Raw genomic sequence first — 20,930 nt, 5'->3', positions numbered from 1 at the left:
TTAGTGCCTGCTTTTATGTGCCCAGATTCTCCAACTGCTGAGAATTCAGCTAACATAGCCCTAAATGCAACTGGCACTCCATAAATAGAGAGGAAAGATTTCTGGAAGCAGGGGCCTTAATTTATATCCTGCTTTTGTTATTTATTACCTATGTGAACTTAGGCAAAAAGTACTTCTGTGGGTCTCATCACACTCATCTGTAAAAGGAAAAAGTAAGTCAACTTCTAAGGTGCCATTCATCTCTAAAACTATGTGACTTCCAGTGTTATAAGCAGGTAGGTGGCACAGGGAATAGCTCGCCAGACCTAAAGTCAGGAAAACCTAAATTTATATCCTGCCTCAGATACTTACTAGTAGTGGTCACATAATCACTTACCCTTTAATTACCATCTTTCTGTTAATAAAATCATAAATCTACATTTCATGTCTAATTTCTTTGCTGACCTCTAATCTTGCATCTACCATTGCCTTTCAGATATCTCAGATAGAATGTCCAGTAGACATCTTTTTTTTCCATTTCCATAAAAGTTATGTTGTGAAAAAAAAATCTCAAAAAATAAAGTATAAAAAAGTATATTTCAATATGAATTCAGTCACAATCAATTCTTTCTCTGGGTATAAATAGCTTTTTTGCCATAAGTACTTCAGAATTGTTTTGGATCATTGTATTGCTAAGCGTAGCCTAATTATTATATAGCATTATATATATGCTATATAATATGGCTGTTATTTTGCACCCAGTACATTTCACTTTGCATGAGCTCATGGAAGTCTTTCTAGGTTTTTCTAACAGCATCCTATTCATCATTTCCTTTAGCACAATAGTTTGTTTAGCTATTCCCCAATTGATGGATATAGATGGATAATAGTACCTACTTCACAGAATTGTGAAGATCAAATAACATAATAATTGTGAAGTGCTCAGCACAATACATGGCACAGAGTAAATACTAGATAAATGTTTTATTTTTCAACCATTCAGGAGTATTTTACAATGACTTCATGCTTAGAAATTTATACAACTATTCTCCTCACCAAGTATTCAGTAAAAATTTTCCTTTCATAGGTGCCTGGACTCTTTTACCTGATCTGGAGTCCATATTCCCTGCTTTTATCAAAATCTTCCCTTTTGGTTTATTTGCTTATGCTCAAGGTCTTTAAAGGATTTTTTTTTTTTTTTTGCTGAGGCAATTGGGGTTAAGTGACTCGCCCACAGTCACACAGCTAGGAGGTGTTATGTGTCTGATGCAAGATTTGAACTCAAGTCCCCCTGACTTTAGGGTTGATGCTCTACCCTCTGTGCCACCTAGCTGCCCCTTTAAAGGACTTTTAAAATATTTTTCAGAGATCTATAATGGTTTCAGTCATTTTTTTCTTATTATTATTCCTTTGCTTTGATGGTGAGTTCTCTGATAATTTGATCTCAAAGTCATCTCAGCCTCCTCCCAAAATGGGCAATTCACTGCTGACCAGCTCTACCTCTGGCTCCAAGTGACTTCTGGGGAGACAGAACTGACTATAGCTGGGTGGTCAGCTCTTTTTTCTTAGACTTGGTGAAGTTCTAAACTGTTCAACATTGACCTTGCTGAATCCCCCTTTGTTCCCTAATTCTAATTGAGCTTAGTTTTGTCACAGGGCACTAGTACAAACATTGTTGCATCCTGAAATTATTGCCTATTTGGATTTCCAGAGCTATGTGTGAGGAGATTGAACGAGGGGTAGAATTGGGTTCCATTACAAAACTATGGGTCAGGTTGTGCGACTCTGATGTTGGAGTATGATAGGAGGTAGGGAAGAGGATTTTGAGTTAGTGTGCTAGGGATTATTGACCTTCTCTGTTGCTATTTCATCCAGTTTTTACCTCATTTGGGGCTCCTGTTATCCAAGAGCAGTGGTATCCAACTCAAATAGAAACCGATCCCTGTGGGTCACATACTGACTTAGAAAAACCACAAATTAATATTAGAGATAGTTTGCATTTTCTTTACTTTATTATATATTTCCTTTAATTTATTTCACATCTCACTCAGAAGTTTTATAAACTGCATCCCACTGAGGACTATGAATTTGAAATCACTTTAATCTCAAAATCATCTCAGCCTCCTCCCAAAGTGGACAAGTCTGTGTTGACCAGCCTCCATCTCTGACCCCAAGTGACTTCTCTGGAGACAGAACTGACTATAACTGGGTACTCAACTCTTTTTTCTTAGACTTGGTGAAGTGCTGCACTGTCCAACATAATTGAAATTATTTTAATTCAGGTCATGAGGATTGAAGGTGTACACATTTATGACCAAGACTAATAACTGAGAAGGAATCATAAAAAGACAAGGTGGCCTTGAGGAGTAATAGAGCCAGTGACCAAAATAAAAAAACCTTCTGGAGTGTTTTGCTTTCATCTTACATGAGAAAAGCGATACCTGAGTTTTCTCAGAAAAGCAAGAAACACAGCAGGATCTACATTTCTCAATCAATTGTGTGACTGTTTTGACCCAGAGGAGAGAATGTAGAATAATGGTTCAGAAACTATAGAAACACAAATTTTGCTTCTGTGCACAGAAAAAATTTCCTAACAATCAGAGCTGGTCAAAACTGAAACGGCCACCTGGGGAGGGAGTAGGTCCTCCCTCACTGGATTCTTCAACCAAAAGCCAAGTGATTTTCCCCAGAGACAATGTGGTACTGAATCCTGTTCCCATTGGACTGGATGATATCTGGGAGATCTTCCAACTTGGATATCCTATGATTCTGATTCTCTGGAATATGCCATAGAAAATCACTTGTGAAAGAAACAGCCTAGGGGCCCCTCACCATGTGTCCATGGAGAATACAGACCTCACTGACCAGGGGAGTAGACATGAGTTTCCCATATTTTGCCAATTCAGTTGACCGGCTTTGAAAGGAGTCCCAGATTTCTGTGACATTCTGTAATATTCTCTCTAAAATGTACTATTCTCTTGTTGGGGTTTTCTTGGGGTCTCTGAAGGCAGCTGTCCTTTCAGTTCAGTAACCACCAGGGATTAAAGTCCAAACCCTTTATTGTCTCCTTCCAAGTCTCCTTTCCTGCAGCCCGGTTAGCTTTCTTACAGTCCAGATCCTTTATTATCTTCTTCCCGGGGCTGGGCAGCTTTCTGGAGAGCCTTTCGGTCTGGTCTTCATTCTGAGAGCTTGAGCTTATGCCTGCCTTCTCTGGCTTCTGAATCTCCACAATTCCCAAGGGTTGTGCTTCAGCTTCCAGCCACAACAAAGGTGGAAGATGGAATGAATCTGTCTCAGCCTCCGAGAGCTTCTAGTGGGCTTGTCCTTTCTGGCCCTGAGAGCTCCTCCTTATATGTTCTACACTGAGTATACTCAAATCACTAGGAGACCATTATTTGTTGTGGGATTAAATCACTGCTAAACTAGATTTAACCATTGTCTCCTCAATTCCACTTAGTACCTTGTTTCAAGTTCGGGCCCATAGCATCTCCTTGTAGGATTAAATCAATCATACTGAACCAGGCTAAACTAGATAACTTTGTCTCTATCAATTCCACTGATTGAGTACCTTGTAAGAATCCTTTGTTTCAAGTTCAGAGTTCTGGCCCATAACAACATTCCTGTTGGCCAATTGTTTTAAAAACGAGTTTCCTTGAATTCCTTAACAGCCTTATTTTTAGCAAGTAGATTCTAGAACCAGCTGTCCAGAAAACCCAAGAGTCAAGAATCTCAAGTCTTCTTTCAGGGAAAAGCTTGAGTTCTAGGTTCTTATCTGTACGTGGTTTGTACTTAAAGTTGGTCAGATATAGGACACCAATGTGTCTATTCTGGCATAACTCTAGACAGCTCTGAGAGGTTGGAACATGAATTTTCCATCATGTGAAGCCTTACTTAGTGGTATTCTATGTAAACAAATTCCTCTGTAAAGTGAGGACCTGTAGGATGCCTTTTGGTCCCAGACCTAAGCCTATGATCTTGGAAGTGACCATTTGAAGGTTGAAGCTGGGTAGAGAGGGCGAAACCTCTGCCATCGCCTCACTCAGGGGTTCAGATATTACCATTTGGCCCAGTAATAGGATCCCCAGTTTGTCACTAACAGCAAGAAGGAAGCACCTAATGGTGGCTACCCAACTGACCTTGTAGTTGTCTCTTGGGTGGTCTCTAAGAGGAAAAGCAGAAAATTCCCCCAACCCCAAAATATCTCCCTCACTGGCACTGCTACAATCATTAACTCGGTTTAAAGAAAGGCTCCTTAATCTAGGAGTACCCAACCCACAGAGGATCTGTGGATAGATTTCAGGGGGATCTTGAAATTTGGACAGAAAAAAACCCTACAGCTTTATTTTCCCCCAACTTTGATTCTGAGAAGGCCAAAGGTTTCAATAGACTACCCACAGAGTCTGAGCCACCAAATAAAAGGTTAAGAACCCCTAGTTTAAAGGATCAAAGGCAACTGTTAAAACACACATATGATCATGGAGAGCAACATGGTCAGTTATTAGCACAGTTCCTCTGAATTACTTTATTGGAGTCTCTAGTTCTTTTCTTGGAGCCTTGAAGGAAGGAGACATAGGGAAGATGGATTTTGATTGGATAAAGGTCTAGAATACAGTCAATGGGCAGCTTTAGATAAGGTGAAATTGGATTAAAATAGGATAATAGTGGTCAAGTACTTAAGGGAATGGGATAAATGTCAGCTAATAGTGATAGCAATAGGAGTGATAATATGTAGTAATTATAGAAACCTAGGCAAAGTCAGTTGACAGCTAGCTCCCCCTCCCCAGTTACTCAGTGCAGAGAGGGAGAGGAAGAGCAAATACCCATCAATGGCTACATTTTTGTGCATAGAGTCCATCACTGAGCACATACTTTAAATCTTTCCAACAGTGGATCAATCAGCCCTTAGTTTTTGAGCACCCAGGGTCATTCCCAGGCCAGGATGAAAGATTAAAGAAGGACATAAATAAGGCTCCTTCTCTGGCTTTTTAATGAAATCATAAAAATGCCTGGTATGTTTTTCATGGCTGCATCCAGGCACAAAAATCTGAAAATCTCTATTCTTATCCCCAGGACAGTTCTAGAAAAAAACATTATCCCCTGTAAATGAAGTGCTTAACTTCGCTTCTACCTGATAAGCATCTATCAGACTACCCTTACCCAACAAGAATAACCAAAGTCTACCTCAATTCCACAAGTCTTTGGGTTCAGGTCTGGATTTTAAATTTGCATCGACCCCACGTGTTTCACATCCCTCGATTTTATCTCTTTGGAAAGATGCTGTTGAATGTCTTGCCAACAGGAAGCCATCTGACCACACATTGTTTTCTGTAGGGATGAAGACCATTGAATATGATGGATGCCCCAAAATGAGAGGGTCAAATTATAGGTTAACAATGGACTTTGGTCTAAACAGGGGGAGACAGAGGCAGCATGACTTTCTTGGGGCTCCTTGGAGCCCACTTTGAGAACAAAAGGATATGGTAAAAAAAGAAAAAAAAAAAGAATGCTACTCAAAACAATGACCTCTGTTATGGTTTTAAATGGGCCTTGCGATTTATCAAACTTCAAGTTAGAGTAGCAGATTTGGAACTGAAAGGAATTGGATGGGCTTCTCAATGTCACCTTTTCATTTTGCTGTTGAAACCAAGGCCCAGAATGATTAAGGGAGGGTAAAGCCCAAGGTCGTTTAGCTAATAAGTGTTGGAGGTGGGATTTGAACTCATCTTCCTGGTTCCAAGTCCAATGAACTTTGAATTCCAAGTCCATCAAGAAGAAAGAGAAAAGGAGAAAGGAGAGAGATAGGGGAGAGAAAAAAGAGAAAGGAAGGAAGGAAGGAAGGAAGGAAGGAAGGAAGGAAGGAAGGAAGGAAGGAAGGAAGGAAGGAAGGAAGGAAGGAAAGAAGGAAGGAAGGAAGGGAGGGAGGGAGGGAGGGAGGAAGGGAGGAAGGAGGAAGGAAAGGAGGAAAGGGAAGGATGGAGAAAAAAGGGAAGGAAGGGATGGGAGAAAGGGAGAGAAGTATGGAGGGAGGAAGAAAGACAGGGAGGGAGGGAGGAAGAGAGGAAAAAAGAAAGAAAAAAGGATGGATTTTTAATTGGTTTTTTTCTTCAAAAAGAAATGTATTACAGGGAATTTATCCTTGTAAGCAATATAATCTAGGTCCCATATATCAGGAGAAATTAAATCATGTGGACTTTTTTCTGACAATGAAAATAAAAAAAAAAAAAAAAACTAGGGGAAGATCTCTGGTAGATTGTGTGTACCCCTTATGAAGCACATGTGGAAGGGTATCCATAGCCCTTCCTATGCTCTGAAGTCTACATGGGATTATTTCATCAGCGCATGCTGCATTGCTCAGAAAGATCAGACTGCGGTCAACCAACTGCCTTGGATAAAAACTGTGCATGACGAAGTGTGTCAGCATTGTAGGGTGGAAAGAGTAACTCTCCCTTCAATGAGAGGATCTGAATTCAAATTCTGTCTCTGATGCATATTATCTGGTTATCTTAATACAGATTCAGGAAGGTTCAGAGTGCCAGAATCTCAGTATGAAGAAACACGGAGCTCATAACAAACCAGCTTTGCTTTGAGGAAATAATCAAAAAATGAAGGACAATCAGAAAGAAGGATGGAAACAAGTCCATTAGGACCTCTGGATAGAGCTGAGCTCCATGCTACAGTCCAGGGGGAAGAAGGTCTCCTCTTATCTGTGTGCTGAAGACCAGGTATTAAGGGGAAAGAGGCCTGAACCTGCGGACTAGTGCTATTGCTATAGGGAAAAAGGCAGGGGAAATGGTGGCAATATTCCAAAGATGGTCAAAGGGGCTTTGGGCCATTGTGGCTTTATCCCGTGGTGACCCAACTCCCTTGTGAGGAGGGATAAACATCTGCATTTACCAGACTGAAAGGACTGCTGTACTCAAATGCATCCACAACTGTGTCTGGTTGCCCACAGCAAAGTGAAAATGAAGTTATGAATAAAATAAACAAATGCTTGAAGTCTCAAAAGTGAAACAGGAAAATGGTGAAGACCGACTGTACTTATAAAACACTTTGAAGTTCGGTCTGCATCATTAATATTTTCTCCATCACTTTCTTAAGTGTAGACAGCCAAGAAAACACTGAAGCACGTCCTGATTTTATTGTTGGGTGTAAATGCTCACACTGAAAACTGAATCTTTGGCCCTCCTGAGCTGGATAGAGCTGGCTCCGATATTCCGCTTGTGATTCCCAGGCGTAAACATTTCTTTGTGTATCTACTCAATAGAACTTTTTTTCAGGGACTAGAAATGAGCTCACTTTCCTCCCCTGTGGCTTCATCCAGTTTTATATCAGCAGCAAATGCTTTGAAATGCTAAGTAAAAACAGGCCACATTTGAGTCTCATTGGCTACACTGGCACATCAGTCTAGAGGAGTACTTGAAACTACTCGGGAAACAATTATGCTTCAATTGCCCGAGTTGTATTTCTTCTGGACCAAGGAGGGGATCCTCAGCTCCCATCAGGGCTTTGTTCAGACTGATGACAAGCTGGATCTTTAAAAGGGAACATACCCCTCTTGTTATTAGAGTATAAAAACCCAACAAAACTGGGTTGGGATCTTTCATCAGGTTTCATTTCCCTGTACTAAGGGATCCCAAAGGTTTGTGGATTATTTAAGAAGGGGGAAAAAAATAAGCAAATGGGAAAGCATAGCTTTGGAAAACCCAAGAGTGGAGCAGTCATTTCTCATCTAGAGGTGTAGACAGAGAAGACCACTGACCTTGAAGGTCAGAAGCCTCAAGGATTGACTCTTCTTCTCTGGGGATCCTTTCCTCACTTGTAACTGAGGGCTGGGATTGGGAGGCTCTATCAGGCCATGCTCAAATTGCATTTCTTTGTTTATAAAATTAAGACTAGTTCCCATCCCTCACCCCCAAAAGATGCTAGGAGGCCCCAAGAGGAGACTCGATGAATAGAGTTTTATGAACACTCAAGTGCCAGCGACTCCCCCATTGCTATATTGTCAGTTATGGAATCATAGGAATTGAAGCAAGAATAAATCTTTGATCCAACTCCCTCCTTTTACAGAAGATGAAACGAACCTAAAAGAGGGAAATCACTTGCCTAAAATCACACAGTCCGGCAGAGGCAGAGCAGGGGTCCTCTGATCTCATCCTGGCCTTCACTGCCACTAAGATCTATAAAGCATGTCCAGGCTTACAACTGAGCTCCTAAGCTCTTTGGGAAGTGAGTAGTGCCTTTTATTCCCATTCCTCCTTCTGCTTTCCCTCAACTTTCTCCCTCTCTTCCTTTTCTTCCTGTTCCCCTTCTCTCCTCTCTTTCCTCCCTCCCTCTTCTTTCTCCTCTTGCCAAAATCCCAGAGTTTGGAAGTCAGAGGGGCCCTAGAAGTCACCCAGTCCAAGCCACCCATCCAGGGATCATCTAGTGCCTATGCTTAGAGACCTCCAGGGATGAGAAGCCTTTTCCTCCCTACCTCTTGCTCTTCTTATTCCTACCCTCTTCCCTGCTTCCTCCCTTCCCTTTCCTTCTCTGTCTCTGTCTCGCTATCTCTTTCTGTCTCTCTGTTTCTATCCCTCTGTCTCTCTGTCTCTTGTCTCTCATCTCTTATTTTTCTGCTCCTCCTCATCTCTCTACTTGTCCCTCCCCCCTCCTCTTCTCCCTCTTCCTTTCCTTTCCTCCTCTTCTTCCTCTATCTCTTCTCTTTCTCCATCTTCTCTTCTTTCCTCCTCCTCCTCCTCCTCCTCTGCTTTTCCCTTCATCCTCCCTCCCTTTGCTTCTTCCCCTCCTCCTTCCATCATCTTTTTCTTCCCTTCCCTTCCTCCTCTTCTTCTTTCCCTTTTCTTGTCTCCCTCTCTTCCCCCTGCCCCTTCTTTCCCCTCCTCCCCCGTTTCCCCCCTTCTTCTGCTCCTCCCCCTCTCGCTTCCTTACCCCCCTCCCCTCCTCTTTTTCTTCTCTCCCTGGGACAGAGGCAGAGGCGCAGCGCTCCCCTGGCCGCGGACGGGCCGGGCCGGGAGCGGGGCGCGATGCGGGGGGAGCAGGGGCGCCGTATCCTGGGGGTGCTGCTGCTGGCTGGGGCGGCGGGGGTAGCGGCTGCGGGCCGGGCGGCTTCCCGGGGCGTGGCGGAGCGGGCGCTGTTCACAGCCCGGTGCTCCTCCCGGTGCCTCGCCCTGCACATCACCCACTTCGGACCGGCCTTCCCAACTCTGCAGGTGAGGGGCCCCGGCCAGGTAAGGGGGGGGTAAGTCTGCCCGGGGGGGCTTCTTCCTTCCCTCGAGCCCGTGCCCGCCGCCCTCTTGGAGCCGGACCCCTCCTGGTCCTGCCTCTTAGGTCAGGGGCTCGCCACCCTGACGTCGGCACCGTGTCCCACCTTTCTCCAGCCCAGCTGCTCTCCCGTCCGGGACATCCCAATTCTCTGGTCTCTTTCTGTCTTCTACTGCATCTCAGGACTACGGCCCAGCAGCCTCTGGGCTACGTCTATCAATTCCACGTGTGCATGTGTGTATGCACAAATGCCTCCGTGGGGAGCATACAGACATAAATATAACGGGTGTCGGATATAGACATAAATATATTGAATTGCAATTTATGCAGCATTACATAGAAATACATCATGTGTGAGCATATTTCATTCTAACAATTAGGTACATTATTATCTCCACAAAATATACATTTCTTTCTTTTTTATAAAGTTTTTTATTTTCAAAATATATGCAGGGATAATTTTTCAACATTGACCCTTGCATGGCAGGGTATAAAAGGCAGGTAGAAACTTTATTTTGCTGGACTCTGGTCTCTGAGTGCAGAGACCGCTGTCCAAAGAGACCCTGCTGAAGCGGGAGGCAGAGGTCCTACTGGAAGCAGCAGAATTTTCCAATGGCATCTACTCACTGACTGTTGTGGGTACCCAGGTGTCTCCCTGTTTGGTTATAGCTGTCCTGAGGAATCCTGAAGCTGGCATGTGGGCACATGCCCAGGGGAGGGGGCAGCGTGGGATGGTGAGCAGGATAAGGGCAGTTGGGTTGATCGGCCCCATGATTGGCTACAGACTTCCCACCGCACCATGATCTGGTGCCTCTGTTGAAACTTTAACTGGAAAATAGGAAAAATACTTTTTTTTTCTGCTTCCCTCCATGCCCAAGAATTAATGAATTATTAGAGGAAACTTGTCAGATCACTTAGTGGTCAATTCAGAGATAATGATGATGATGATGATGATGATGATGATGATGATGATGATGACGATGACAATGATTAGAATTTATATAGCACTTGAGGTTTCAAAGTGTTTTACATATAATATCTCATTTGCTCCTCATAACAGTCCCAGGAGGAAGATTCTATTATTATCCCCATTTTACAGATGAGGAAAATAAGGCAGGCAAGAAGCTAAATAATTTGCTCAGGTTCACACAAATAGTAAAAGAAGACAAAGTGTTATAATGGATAGAATTCTAGAATGAAGAAGACCTGGATTCAAATATAGACTTAGACATTGACCTCACTGGGAGACTCTGGACAAGTCACCTAATCTCTGTACTGATTTCTTTAACTGGAAAATAGGAATAATGATAATAATAGCACCTACCCACCAGTATGATGATAAGCAGCAAATGAGATAATATTTGTAAGGTACTAGAGAAATGCTACTTCCTCCTAAGTACTTGAGATTGAATGGCTGAATGTTAACTCAGTTCTTCTGGAGTCTGCACTCTATTCACCGGGCCATCTAGCTGCCTCTAAGATATAGGTATAGATTGAACATAGATGTAGATTAGATATAGATATAGACATAGACCGCAGCTAAGTGGCCCAGGGGAGAGAGTATCAGGACCTGAGTTCAAATGTGGCCTCAGACAGTTACAAACCACATGACTGTGAGCAAGTCACTTAACCCTATTTGCTTCAGCTTTCTCATTTATAAAATGGGGTTGGAGAAGGAAATAACAAACCACTACTGTATTATCTTTTCCTAAAAAATCCCAAATGGAGTTGTGACTAAAGAATTACACACACACACACACACACATACACACACACACACACAATTGTATACATATATATCATATGTATGTATGTAGAGCCTATGCTTACTATATTCCAGACACTGTTTAACATGAATATAGGAAATGTTTACTAAGTATTTGTTGAATGAATGGATGAATACTTGGAGGTATGGTCACTTAATTATATAAACAGAAGCTAAATAATTTGGGAGGGAGCATCTTGCCACCCCCCAGTTACCTGTAGCCTTTTCTTTATACTTGCACCAGCATTAAAGATAATTTCTTTTTTCCTCTATCCCCACCTCCACCACCACCTCCATGTAGCTCTTATTTTATTAATAATGAAAAGAATAATCTGTTCTCCTGTCCTGCAGACACAATTTTTTTTCTCATTATGCACAGAAATAGCAGCCTCTTAATACTTCTTTCCATTGGCAAATGGCTTCACCCAGCTGCCACCCTGTGCTGGAAAAAGAGTATTAAGGATACCAGAAGAGAACAGGGCTATGGGCAGAAAGTGTCAAAGGGGGACACTATAAAAAGACTGGTGGATATGAGAATAATTTGGGTTAGGCAGACAAGACTCAGCAGAGTCCAGGACAGGAGGGCTGAATCAAATGAAAGGTGAAGAATTCTAAGGTTCTATTTTTTTTAAGAACTTTGATTTTAATGCATAATTATTTGTTTCCTCTCCCTCCTACCTTGCCTCTTCCCCCAAAAGAAAAAAAAAAAGATAGAGAAAGAAAGAAGGAAAGAGAGAGAGAGAAAAGAGAAAGAGGGGAAGAAAGAAAGAAAGAAAGAAAGGAAGGAAGAAGGAGACAGACAGAAAAAGAAAGAAAGAAAGGAGACAGACAGAAAAAGAAAGAAAGAAAGGAGACAGACAGAAAAAGAAAGAAAGAAAGGAGACAGACAGAAAAAGAAAGAAAGAAAGAAAGAAAGAAAGAAAGAAAGAAAGAAAGAAAAAGAAAGGGAGGAAAGGAGGAAAGAAGGAAAGAAAGAAAATACTTGGCACACATATTCTCAGCCATGTCAAATCAATTTCCACATTAGCCTTGGTCAAAATTGTCTGTCTCATTCTGAATCTTGAATCTGTCACCTCTCTGTCAGGATGTATCAGGAGCTTCATCAACAGTCCCCTGGAGTCATGGCCTGTCATTACATTGATCAAAACCCCTGTCTTTTAAAGTTGGTTTATTTTTACAGGATTTTTATTACAGGATAAATTACTCCCATCATGCACCTTTACTCTGCGTAACTTCAGATAAATCTTCCCAGATTTCCTGAAATTCTCCCTTTCATCACTCTTTTTTTAATAGTTGGATAATCAAGTTGTTTCTCCAATATGTATTAGCTTTATTTTTTCTTTTCTTTTTTATAATTGCTTTTTATTTTTCAAAATGCTTGTAAAGATAGTTTTCAACATTCACCCTTGCAAAACCTTGTGTTCCATATTTTTCTCCCTTCCCACCTCCCCTCTCCCCTAGACAACAAGTAATCCAATATAGGTTAAACATGTCCAATTTTTCTAAACACATTTGCACAATTATGAGGCTGCACAAGAAAAATCAAATCAAAAAGGCGAAAAAAAAAAGGAGAGGAAAAAACAAGCAAGCAAACAACAACAAAAGGTGAAAATACTACATTATGATTTAGTTCCCATAATCCTCTCTCTGGATTTCCTTCTTATGGCCCAATAATGTTCCTTTACATACATAGACCATTTCCCAGTTGATGGGTACTTCCAGCTTCCAGTTCTTTGCCACTACAATTTCATTTTTTGTTCATCCTTCACACACTCATGGGATCTCCAAGGGAAGGTCCATATATTCCAACTCATACATGAACAAGAAATCCTGTCCCAAAATCCCAGATGAGTGGTCATCTAGACCACTCTGCTTGAAGCCTCTCTGCTCCCAAAGTGACTACCTCTCTCTGTTAGGAAGCCCTTCTTTATGTTGAGCTGAAATCTATTTTCTGCAACTGTTGCCCAGTGCAATTAATTGTCTTTAAAATTAAATGTCTTTAAAAAGACATAAAATGACTTCCTAACCACATGGAAGGAATCTTGAGGCTTCAAAGACTATACCATCACTGTCCGAGCTCTGGGAGGTCCTTCTGATCTAGACCAGCCTCAGGAACAGGCCTGCAGATGAACTTTCTGCTTGCCAGCTAGGACCAGCCTAGCTAAATATATACCAAGCAAGTTATAGACAAGATTAAATAGGTAATTTTTATATTATTATATTAAATATTCCTTCCTTCCTTCCTTCCTTCCTTCCTTCCTAAGAGACACTAGAATTAAGATAGATTGGTCAAGGCTTTCTGTAAAGGTGGGATTTTAGCTGGGATTAAAGGAAGCCTGGGAGGGGAGTGCTCAGAGTGGAGGGGGCCTAGCATCCCAGGCCTAGAGGACGGCCAGAGAAAATGCCCAAAGCCGAGAATGAAAGGTCTTGTTGGTGAAACATGCTGGAAGCCAGTGTCTCTGGATGGAAGAGTGTGTGGTGGTCAGTAAAGTGTTAGGACCCTGGACAGGTAAGAGGAACAAAGGCTGCAAAGGGCTCTAGGAGACAGAGGATCCGATGTTCCATATTGGGGTTTATTGAATGGAGGGGGGTGCTATGCTCAGCCTGAGCTTTAAGACAATCCCTCTGGTGGTTGAATGGAGGGAGGATTTGAAAGGGGAGAGAGCTCAGGCAGGCAGCCCCCACCCCAGCAGCTACTGCAGTAGTCCAGGGGCGAGGCGATGCTGTGACAGGAGAGAAGAGGGGCTATGAGAAAGGTGGAATGGACAGGCCTAGGCAGGCCGGGAGACAAAGCTCAGATCTTGCCTCAGACACTCGTAGCAGTGGCCAGCTCTGTTGTACTTCAGTCATTCTTCGGCCAACACCGGCCCATTAGTTAGGAAGCACAGGAGCGGTATCTCAGGATGCCCCAGGGAGAGCAGGCTGTGGTCCAGAGATACGAAAATAGGAATTCATGTTGCCTCAGTGTCTCTCCGAGCTCCAGAACCAGTAATTCTGTGCAGCAGAGGAAGCTGGGCCATTGCTGAAGCTCCAGCCCTCATGCACTCGGCCATCCCAAATGAAGCGTTCCCTGAGCGTGTGGGAGCAGCCATGGGGATGGATCTTCCCTTGGTGCTTGCATGGCATGGCACTGGGAATGTTTGCATTGACTGATTCCAGGAGGCTGATAATGGGGAGCAGATGATGGTATATGGTGCGTGCCTTTTATAGAAGAGAGGATTTTATGGGAATGTCGCCATCCTCTGCCCCAGTTACAGATTGTTGAGTGAGGGATGGGAACATTGCTTCAAGCCGACATTGCTTTGTGGACAATGCTATGAAAACAAAATTTTTTTTGTCCTACTGAGTGGATTATTATAGACTTATTGAGTCCCTTAGACACATTCTCTCACCATTGAGGCTCACAATAACCCTATGAATTTAGAGAAGGAAAGAAAGCCTTGGATATAAGCTATCTGACTCAAAAAGAGAAGAGACCCCAGAGGCCATCTAGTGTCATTTCTTCATTTACAGGTAGGGAAACTGAGGCCAGGAAAGGGGAGTGGCTCAGGCTATAGAAGGAGCCTGAAAGTCAAGTAATCAAACTCTTGTATTTTACAAGTCAAGAAACTGAGACTCAGAGCCAGATATTGATTTGCCTCTGGTTATGGGATTTGGTGGTGGTATAATCGATGGTCCTCATTTGAATAATCATTACTGCCATTTCATGGCCCTGGGAACTTGGCAAAGGCAAAATGTGTTCTATTCCACGTCGATCAATGTGGCAGAACCTGGAGACGGGGTCAATCCTCACTTTTAAATGATGGAACCAGGGTACAGGAAGCTTGAGGATCACCCTGGAAGTGCCAGCCCTGCAGCCAGAGGGGATTCAGCAGATACATTCATTGTCCCCGAGAGGCCAGCTGTGTCACTCCCTCCTGGATTCCCCCTTTTGTGGAGGGTTCTCAGCTGTTTGGGGACCCAGGATAGGAACGATGCTGCCCCATGGGGCCTTTTAGCCGCCAGCCCTAGACCTGTTGGACGGAATCAGGTACAACTTCACCTTCCATAGTTGGATTTCATTTTGTGCTCGGCTTAAAACCAACAGCAATAACAAGAAGTGTCTGGAATATTCTTTATTCTGTAGCCCTGACTTATGGTGGGAAATGGGACGTGAGACTTGCCCGCTAACGTGCTCTTTACCCCAGCCGGGACCGTACAGAATCTGAGCACGGTAGGGGACCAACATGAGCATCACAAAGATGAAGAGAACGAGAATGAAAACTGGATTAAACATCTTTGTAGGAATTAAAAAGATATATATTTTTTAAATCTTTTATAGAAAATACCTAATTTGGAGTCAGGAAAAACCTGACTTTGTATTTATCGGCAGTCCCAAAGCTTCCCTGAGACTCAGTTTCCCTCCCCTCAACCCTGTAAAATGTGACTTATGATGAATATAATGATAATAATGATTGATTAGTACTAATAATTATGAGATATATTAATAAGGAAGCCAGCTAGCACAGAGATAGAGAAACAGACTCATAGTTAGAAGGATCTTTGTTCAAAAATTACCTAAGACACTTCCTAGCTGTATGACTCTCATCAAGTCAACTAACTGCTCTCTCCCTCAACTTACACATCTCTAAAATGGGAATAATAATAGCTGCTACCTCCCAAAGTTGTTCTGAGGATTAATCGAAATAATGTATTTTCAAATCTCAAAGTGCTACAGAAATGCTGCTAGGATTATTAAAATGACTGATAACAATGAGGAGGAGGATGGTGATTGATAATGGCTTATTGGCAATGACAATAATGATGGGTAATAAGCACAATCAATTCTGTAGCTCTGAGTCATTTTTCAGATGTGTTGTAACTCTTCCTGGGTTTTTCTTCTCTATCTGGTTTTACAGATAAGGAAACTGAGGGACAGGGAAATTAGGTGGCTTGCCCAGGTTGTCTCAGTTTGTGTCTGAGGCTACATTAAACTCAAGAAATTGAGTTTTCCCCAATCTAGTTGGGGAGCTCTGTGCACCATGGCGCCCCCTAGCTACCCTAATCATGATAAATAAATAATATAAAGGATTAAATAGTAATATATATATATATATATTCCTATAACACTTGAAGGTTTTGCAAAGTTTTTAGGGTTTTTTATCCTTCATCACACTTAGAGCCTGGGTAGTCCAATGGGCAGAGTGCTGGACCTGGAACTGAGAAGACCCGAGTTCTATAAAATACCTGAACATAGACCCGCCAAAAAAGATACAGGAATTATATGAACATAATGAACACTTTTTTAGTCCAATAAATTCAGATCTAAATAATTGAAGTGATATCTATTGTTCATGGGGAGATGGAACCAATATAATTTTTTAAATGACAATTTCATCCACCTGTTTATTCAATGTTATCCTGGTTACCTTGCTAATATATATATTACTGAATTAGAAAAAAATAATAACAAAATTCATCTGGAAGAACAAAAGGTCAGAAACTTAAAAGAAGGGGCAGGGGAGATGTAAAGGAAGTAGAATCGGCAATTATCAGACCTTAAACAATATTATAAGGTATAAGGGGAGATCATTATTGAAGCATAAAATGAATAATTTCAATTATCTTAGGTTAAAACTTTCTTATATAAATAAGACCTATATAGCCAAGAATAGAATGAATGCAGGAAATTGGAAGAGGGAGGTAGATGAGCTCTGAGACAGAATGTAATTAGGTTGGAATATTACTGCGGAATATACTGTGGAAATGATGAGCTTGCTGATTGAGAAAAACGGAAAGATGGGGACTTCTGAAAGAAGATGCTATCCACTTTCAGAGAAATAGATTACAAGTAGAAATAATATAGTGCAGTCATATATATGTGTGTGTGTGTGTGTGTGTATTTGTGTGTGTGCATACATCTATCAATGTGTGTGTGTGGGTATGTATATATATATATATATATATATATATATATATATATACCTATGCTTAATCTTAGTCTTCTTGGTGGGGGGGATAAAATAAAAATTACACAGCAGAGAGCAAAAGAAAATCAACAAGGAAGCAAAGAAAAGTTGGGCAGCTTTGAAAACAATGTGTAGTATTTTTAATATAGCTTTTCTTGAAATGGAAATTTATTATTTTATGTTACCTCCTCTCTTATGGTCTGCTATGTACATAGAATTTTTCCCTTTTCTCATTTTGTATTTAAGTTAAAAACTAAAAAAAAAAAAATTACAAAAAAAGACCTGAGTTTAAATTCAATCTCAAATACTTCCTAGCGGGGCAAGTCAATTCACTGCCTCAATTTCCTCATTTGTAAAATGAGAATAATAATAACTGACATTTATATAGTACTTGCTTTGTGCAGACACTGAGTTAAGTGCCTTGTAAATATTTTGTTTTTTTGGTTTCCACAACATCCCTGAGAAATTAATAATAATAACTATTTATATAGCAATTGCTATGGGCTCAGGCATTGAGCTAAGTGCTTTACAAGTATTACCTCATTTGATCCTTACATCAACCCTGAGAGAGAGGTGCTATTATGACCCCCATTTTACAGTTGAGGTAACTGAGGCAAATAGGGTAAGTGACTTGCCCAGATTCACACAGCTAAGTATCTGAAGCTGGATCTGAACTCCGGTGTTGGTAACTCTGGGTTCAGCACTCCAACCATGATGGCATCTAGTAACCCATATAATAAAAAGCACCTCCCAGGGGTGTAGTGAGGATTAAATGAGATATTTGTTCCACTGTGCTTTGCCAACTTTAAACCCTATGTCAAAGCCAGATTTTGCTATTAACAGTCCTGTGAAGTGGCTATATTATCTCCATTTTATGGATGAGAAAACATTCTCAGGAAGGTAAAGTCAATGATAGGAGCCACAGATATGTAGAGAAGAAGAACCTCAGACCCCTTCTAATCCATTCCCCTCCTCTTATAGCCCAGAGAGGCTGTGACCTCCCCAAAGTCACAGAGCAAGTGAGCGTCAGAACTGGATTCACAACCAGGTACCCAGACTCTAAGGGGTCCCCTTCCCTTCTTCCTCTGTCTTCCTCATCTTCTCCACATGAAGGCTGGTTTCTGGAGGCTGTCCTTGTCTTCTGCTGGCTTCTTGGCCAGATCTTTTCAAGGGAAAAGGTAGTGATGGGCCAGTGCAGAAATGTAGATCGTGGCTCCATGCTAATCTCCCGGGACCTGATGCCCTCAGTTCCCGCAGCACATTGGGACTAATTCTGGTTCATTTCTTATTCTCTTTTCCATCTAGAACAATGAGATTCTGACCTGGTGCAGTAACAACCGAAGATGTTCTCAGGTGAGCAGCTCTTCCCCAGTACTATGCTTCTCTGGGTACCAGCTTCCTGCCTCTTCTCCCCCTGTTTCCTGCTTTCCACCACTTTTCCCCTTCAGGGAAAGATGAAGCCATGATCTACATGCTTGCATTGGCCATCCTAGTTCCAGCTTTACTCCTTAAGTACAAAAGAGCATTTTCTTCAAGAAAGGGAAAGTACAAAACAAAACAAAAAAGAAAAAGAAAAGAAAAAAAGAAAAAGAAAATTAAAAAATAAAAAAGGGAAAGCACTGACATCAAGGGAACATAGGGGTCACTCACACTTCCATCTTTTGTCACTTGCACATAGATCAGGAAGAAATTGAGGAGTTGTATCCACAGACTCAAACATCTGTTTTATCTTTGAGTGACATTTTACCCTCGGTGTTCTCTACTAAATTAGAAATGTGGCTTGTTCTGGAGTAGTGGAAATCAGTCAATCAAAATGCATTTATTAAGCACCTTCTATAGTTCTTAATCTGAGGTCCACAAACTTTTTATTTAATGCTACATTTTGGTAATTTTTTCACAACCTTTAGTATCTTATTTTATGCATTTCAAAACATGATTCTGAGAAAGGTCCATTGATGTCACCAGACTGATAGCCCAAGGAGACATGATAGGAAAAACCTGTTAAGACTGCCCTATGTGTTTAATTAGCCCTGTTTCATCATGGGATTGTTAGATTTAGAGCTAGAAAGAGCCGCAAAAAATCATTTAGGTCAAGTCTTCTTAACTTGAAGTCTACAGATTTGTTTTCTCAGTATCACTTCAATCAAAGTAATTCCATGTATTTTATTTAATGCATTTGAAAACATCACAAGAGATGTGGCTCTTCCCGACTTCCAGGTGCTCTGACTCTGACAAGTTCCTTCTAGGTGCGCCAGCCCCAAGAAGCAGAGGGAAATCCAAGGGTCTCCAGAATTCAGCCAACAGGCCAATTAGCCACCCATGTTATTTAGCCCGGAAAAGTGTCAGGCTGTCTGCACCTTCCCTGGGTGCCACTCTGGATTCTGGAGGAATATAATCCTCCTCCATGTGACTTGTGGCTTTTAGGACCACATTGGTTTCCCCAGAATGCTGAGTTGCATTTTTTTAACAGCAAGGAATGTTCTTAATAATGAGGATCCTGTGTTCGCGTTGCCGCTTTGATTAATAGCGTGGGAAGACGGCAGCACTTCTCAGCACCCATGTGTCTTGCCGGGATGTTTGCAAGAGGCGTGCAAACACATCAAGGAGAGCAGAGACCCTCAAGTATGCTGTTGACATTTCAAAGCTGAGAGTTTCGAGAGTCCCAAAGTTCTTATTAAATAAAATTTGATGCAGATCTGATTTTAACTTAAGACAGACTCCGAGTTTCCCGGATGGTTCTTGGACAAGTCACCTTTCTTGGCGAATGTCCTAAGCCCCTGCCAGGAGTCCCTGAACATTTAGAACTGGCAGAGACCCAGAAGCTCCTGTCACGCATAAAGAAGTTAAATGGCCAGCCTAGTTTTAGGGGAAGCACCCTGGCCTGAAAGTCGGAATACCTACGTGACTGGGTGTGCCATATGTATAAAAGACTATAGAAAATGGATATACATTTTGGCAGGGAGTACAACCAGAGGATGAGGTTTAAGCTGAGCTTTGAAGGAAACAGGGACTTTATGAGGCAAAACTGAGGAGGAAAACCCTGGGCAAGTTTGATGATGGTGATGAAAAGATCTGGAAATAGGAGGCTGAGTAGCAAGTAGATCAGTATAGCTGGAGGGAGTGTTTAAAAAGATTGGAAATGGGGCAGCTCGGTGGCTAGTGGATAGAGCACCAGGCCTGAAATCAGGAGGACCTGAGTTCAAATCTAGTCTCAGACACTTAACACTTCTTAACTGTGTGATCCTGGGGAAGTTACAATCCCAATTGCTTTAACCAAAAAAGAAAAAAAAAAAAAGTCTGTAAGTGTGTGAAGGGAGTCAGGTTATGACCCTGGAGGGCATAGGGAGCCATTTCTTGTTTACTTTAAATTTGGATTTTAGCACTGATGCCTGACTGGAGCTGATTGCTGAGACAGCCAATGCAGGAATATCTCCCATGTGCATAACAAGCTCTATCCTCCGTTCAGCTGTAGCAGTTTCCTTCTTTGTGATGATATTTTGTCCTCGCCCACCCTAGAACCCATGAATTTCTGGTTCTCAAAAGAGTTCATCATCGAGGGGGAGGACTTCTCATTTTTCTCCTGAACCTTCTTGCCCCTATATTCCCCCCATCCTCACTTTTCCTTTCCTTTTCACTGAAGTCACCAAGCATCAGTGAATGTTGATTTTATTTCGAGAATCTCATCGATAATTTCACAGAGCGTGGCTGCCATTTTGTCTAAAATATCTGGTGAGGGCCCATGCACTACAGTCAATTCCCTTATTCTACTTCCCTAACCCAAGGACTTCCCATGAGCACACGAGCATGGGCATCATAGTCAGGAGACTTGGGTTCTGGCTCCATTTCTACAAATCACATAAATTCCCCAGGCCTAAACTTCCTCCACTTTCAAATGAGTTCGACCGGTTGGCTGCTTCTTTCCATCTCCAGCCTTCTGCGGTTCTGTGGTTCTCCTTTGAGGAGTGTGTTTGAAAGAG

The 20,930-nt window shown here is 41.9% G+C and overlaps 1 protein-coding gene across 1 annotated transcript in view; it reads left to right on the top strand.

Annotated features, from left to right (window-relative positions):
- Positions 1 to 9,002: 9,002 nt before the first annotated feature.
- The window catches only part of LOC105750063 (anosmin-1-like), a 30,856-nt gene continuing 18,928 nt past the window's right edge, over positions 9,003 to 20,930 (top strand). Inside the window, exons 1-2 of the mRNA XM_031961108.1 lie at positions 9,003 to 9,188; positions 18,259 to 18,306. Coding sequence (XP_031816968.1) covers positions 9,003 to 9,188; positions 18,259 to 18,306 — 234 coding nt within the window. The remainder of the gene's footprint in view (positions 9,189 to 18,258; positions 18,307 to 20,930) is intronic.

Source organism: Sarcophilus harrisii, chromosome 3 (assembly GCF_902635505.1).
Source record: "Sarcophilus harrisii chromosome 3, mSarHar1.11, whole genome shotgun sequence".
Taxonomy (NCBI): domain Eukaryota; kingdom Metazoa; phylum Chordata; class Mammalia; order Dasyuromorphia; family Dasyuridae; genus Sarcophilus; species Sarcophilus harrisii.
This window is presented reverse-complemented; position numbering and strand designations above follow the sequence as displayed.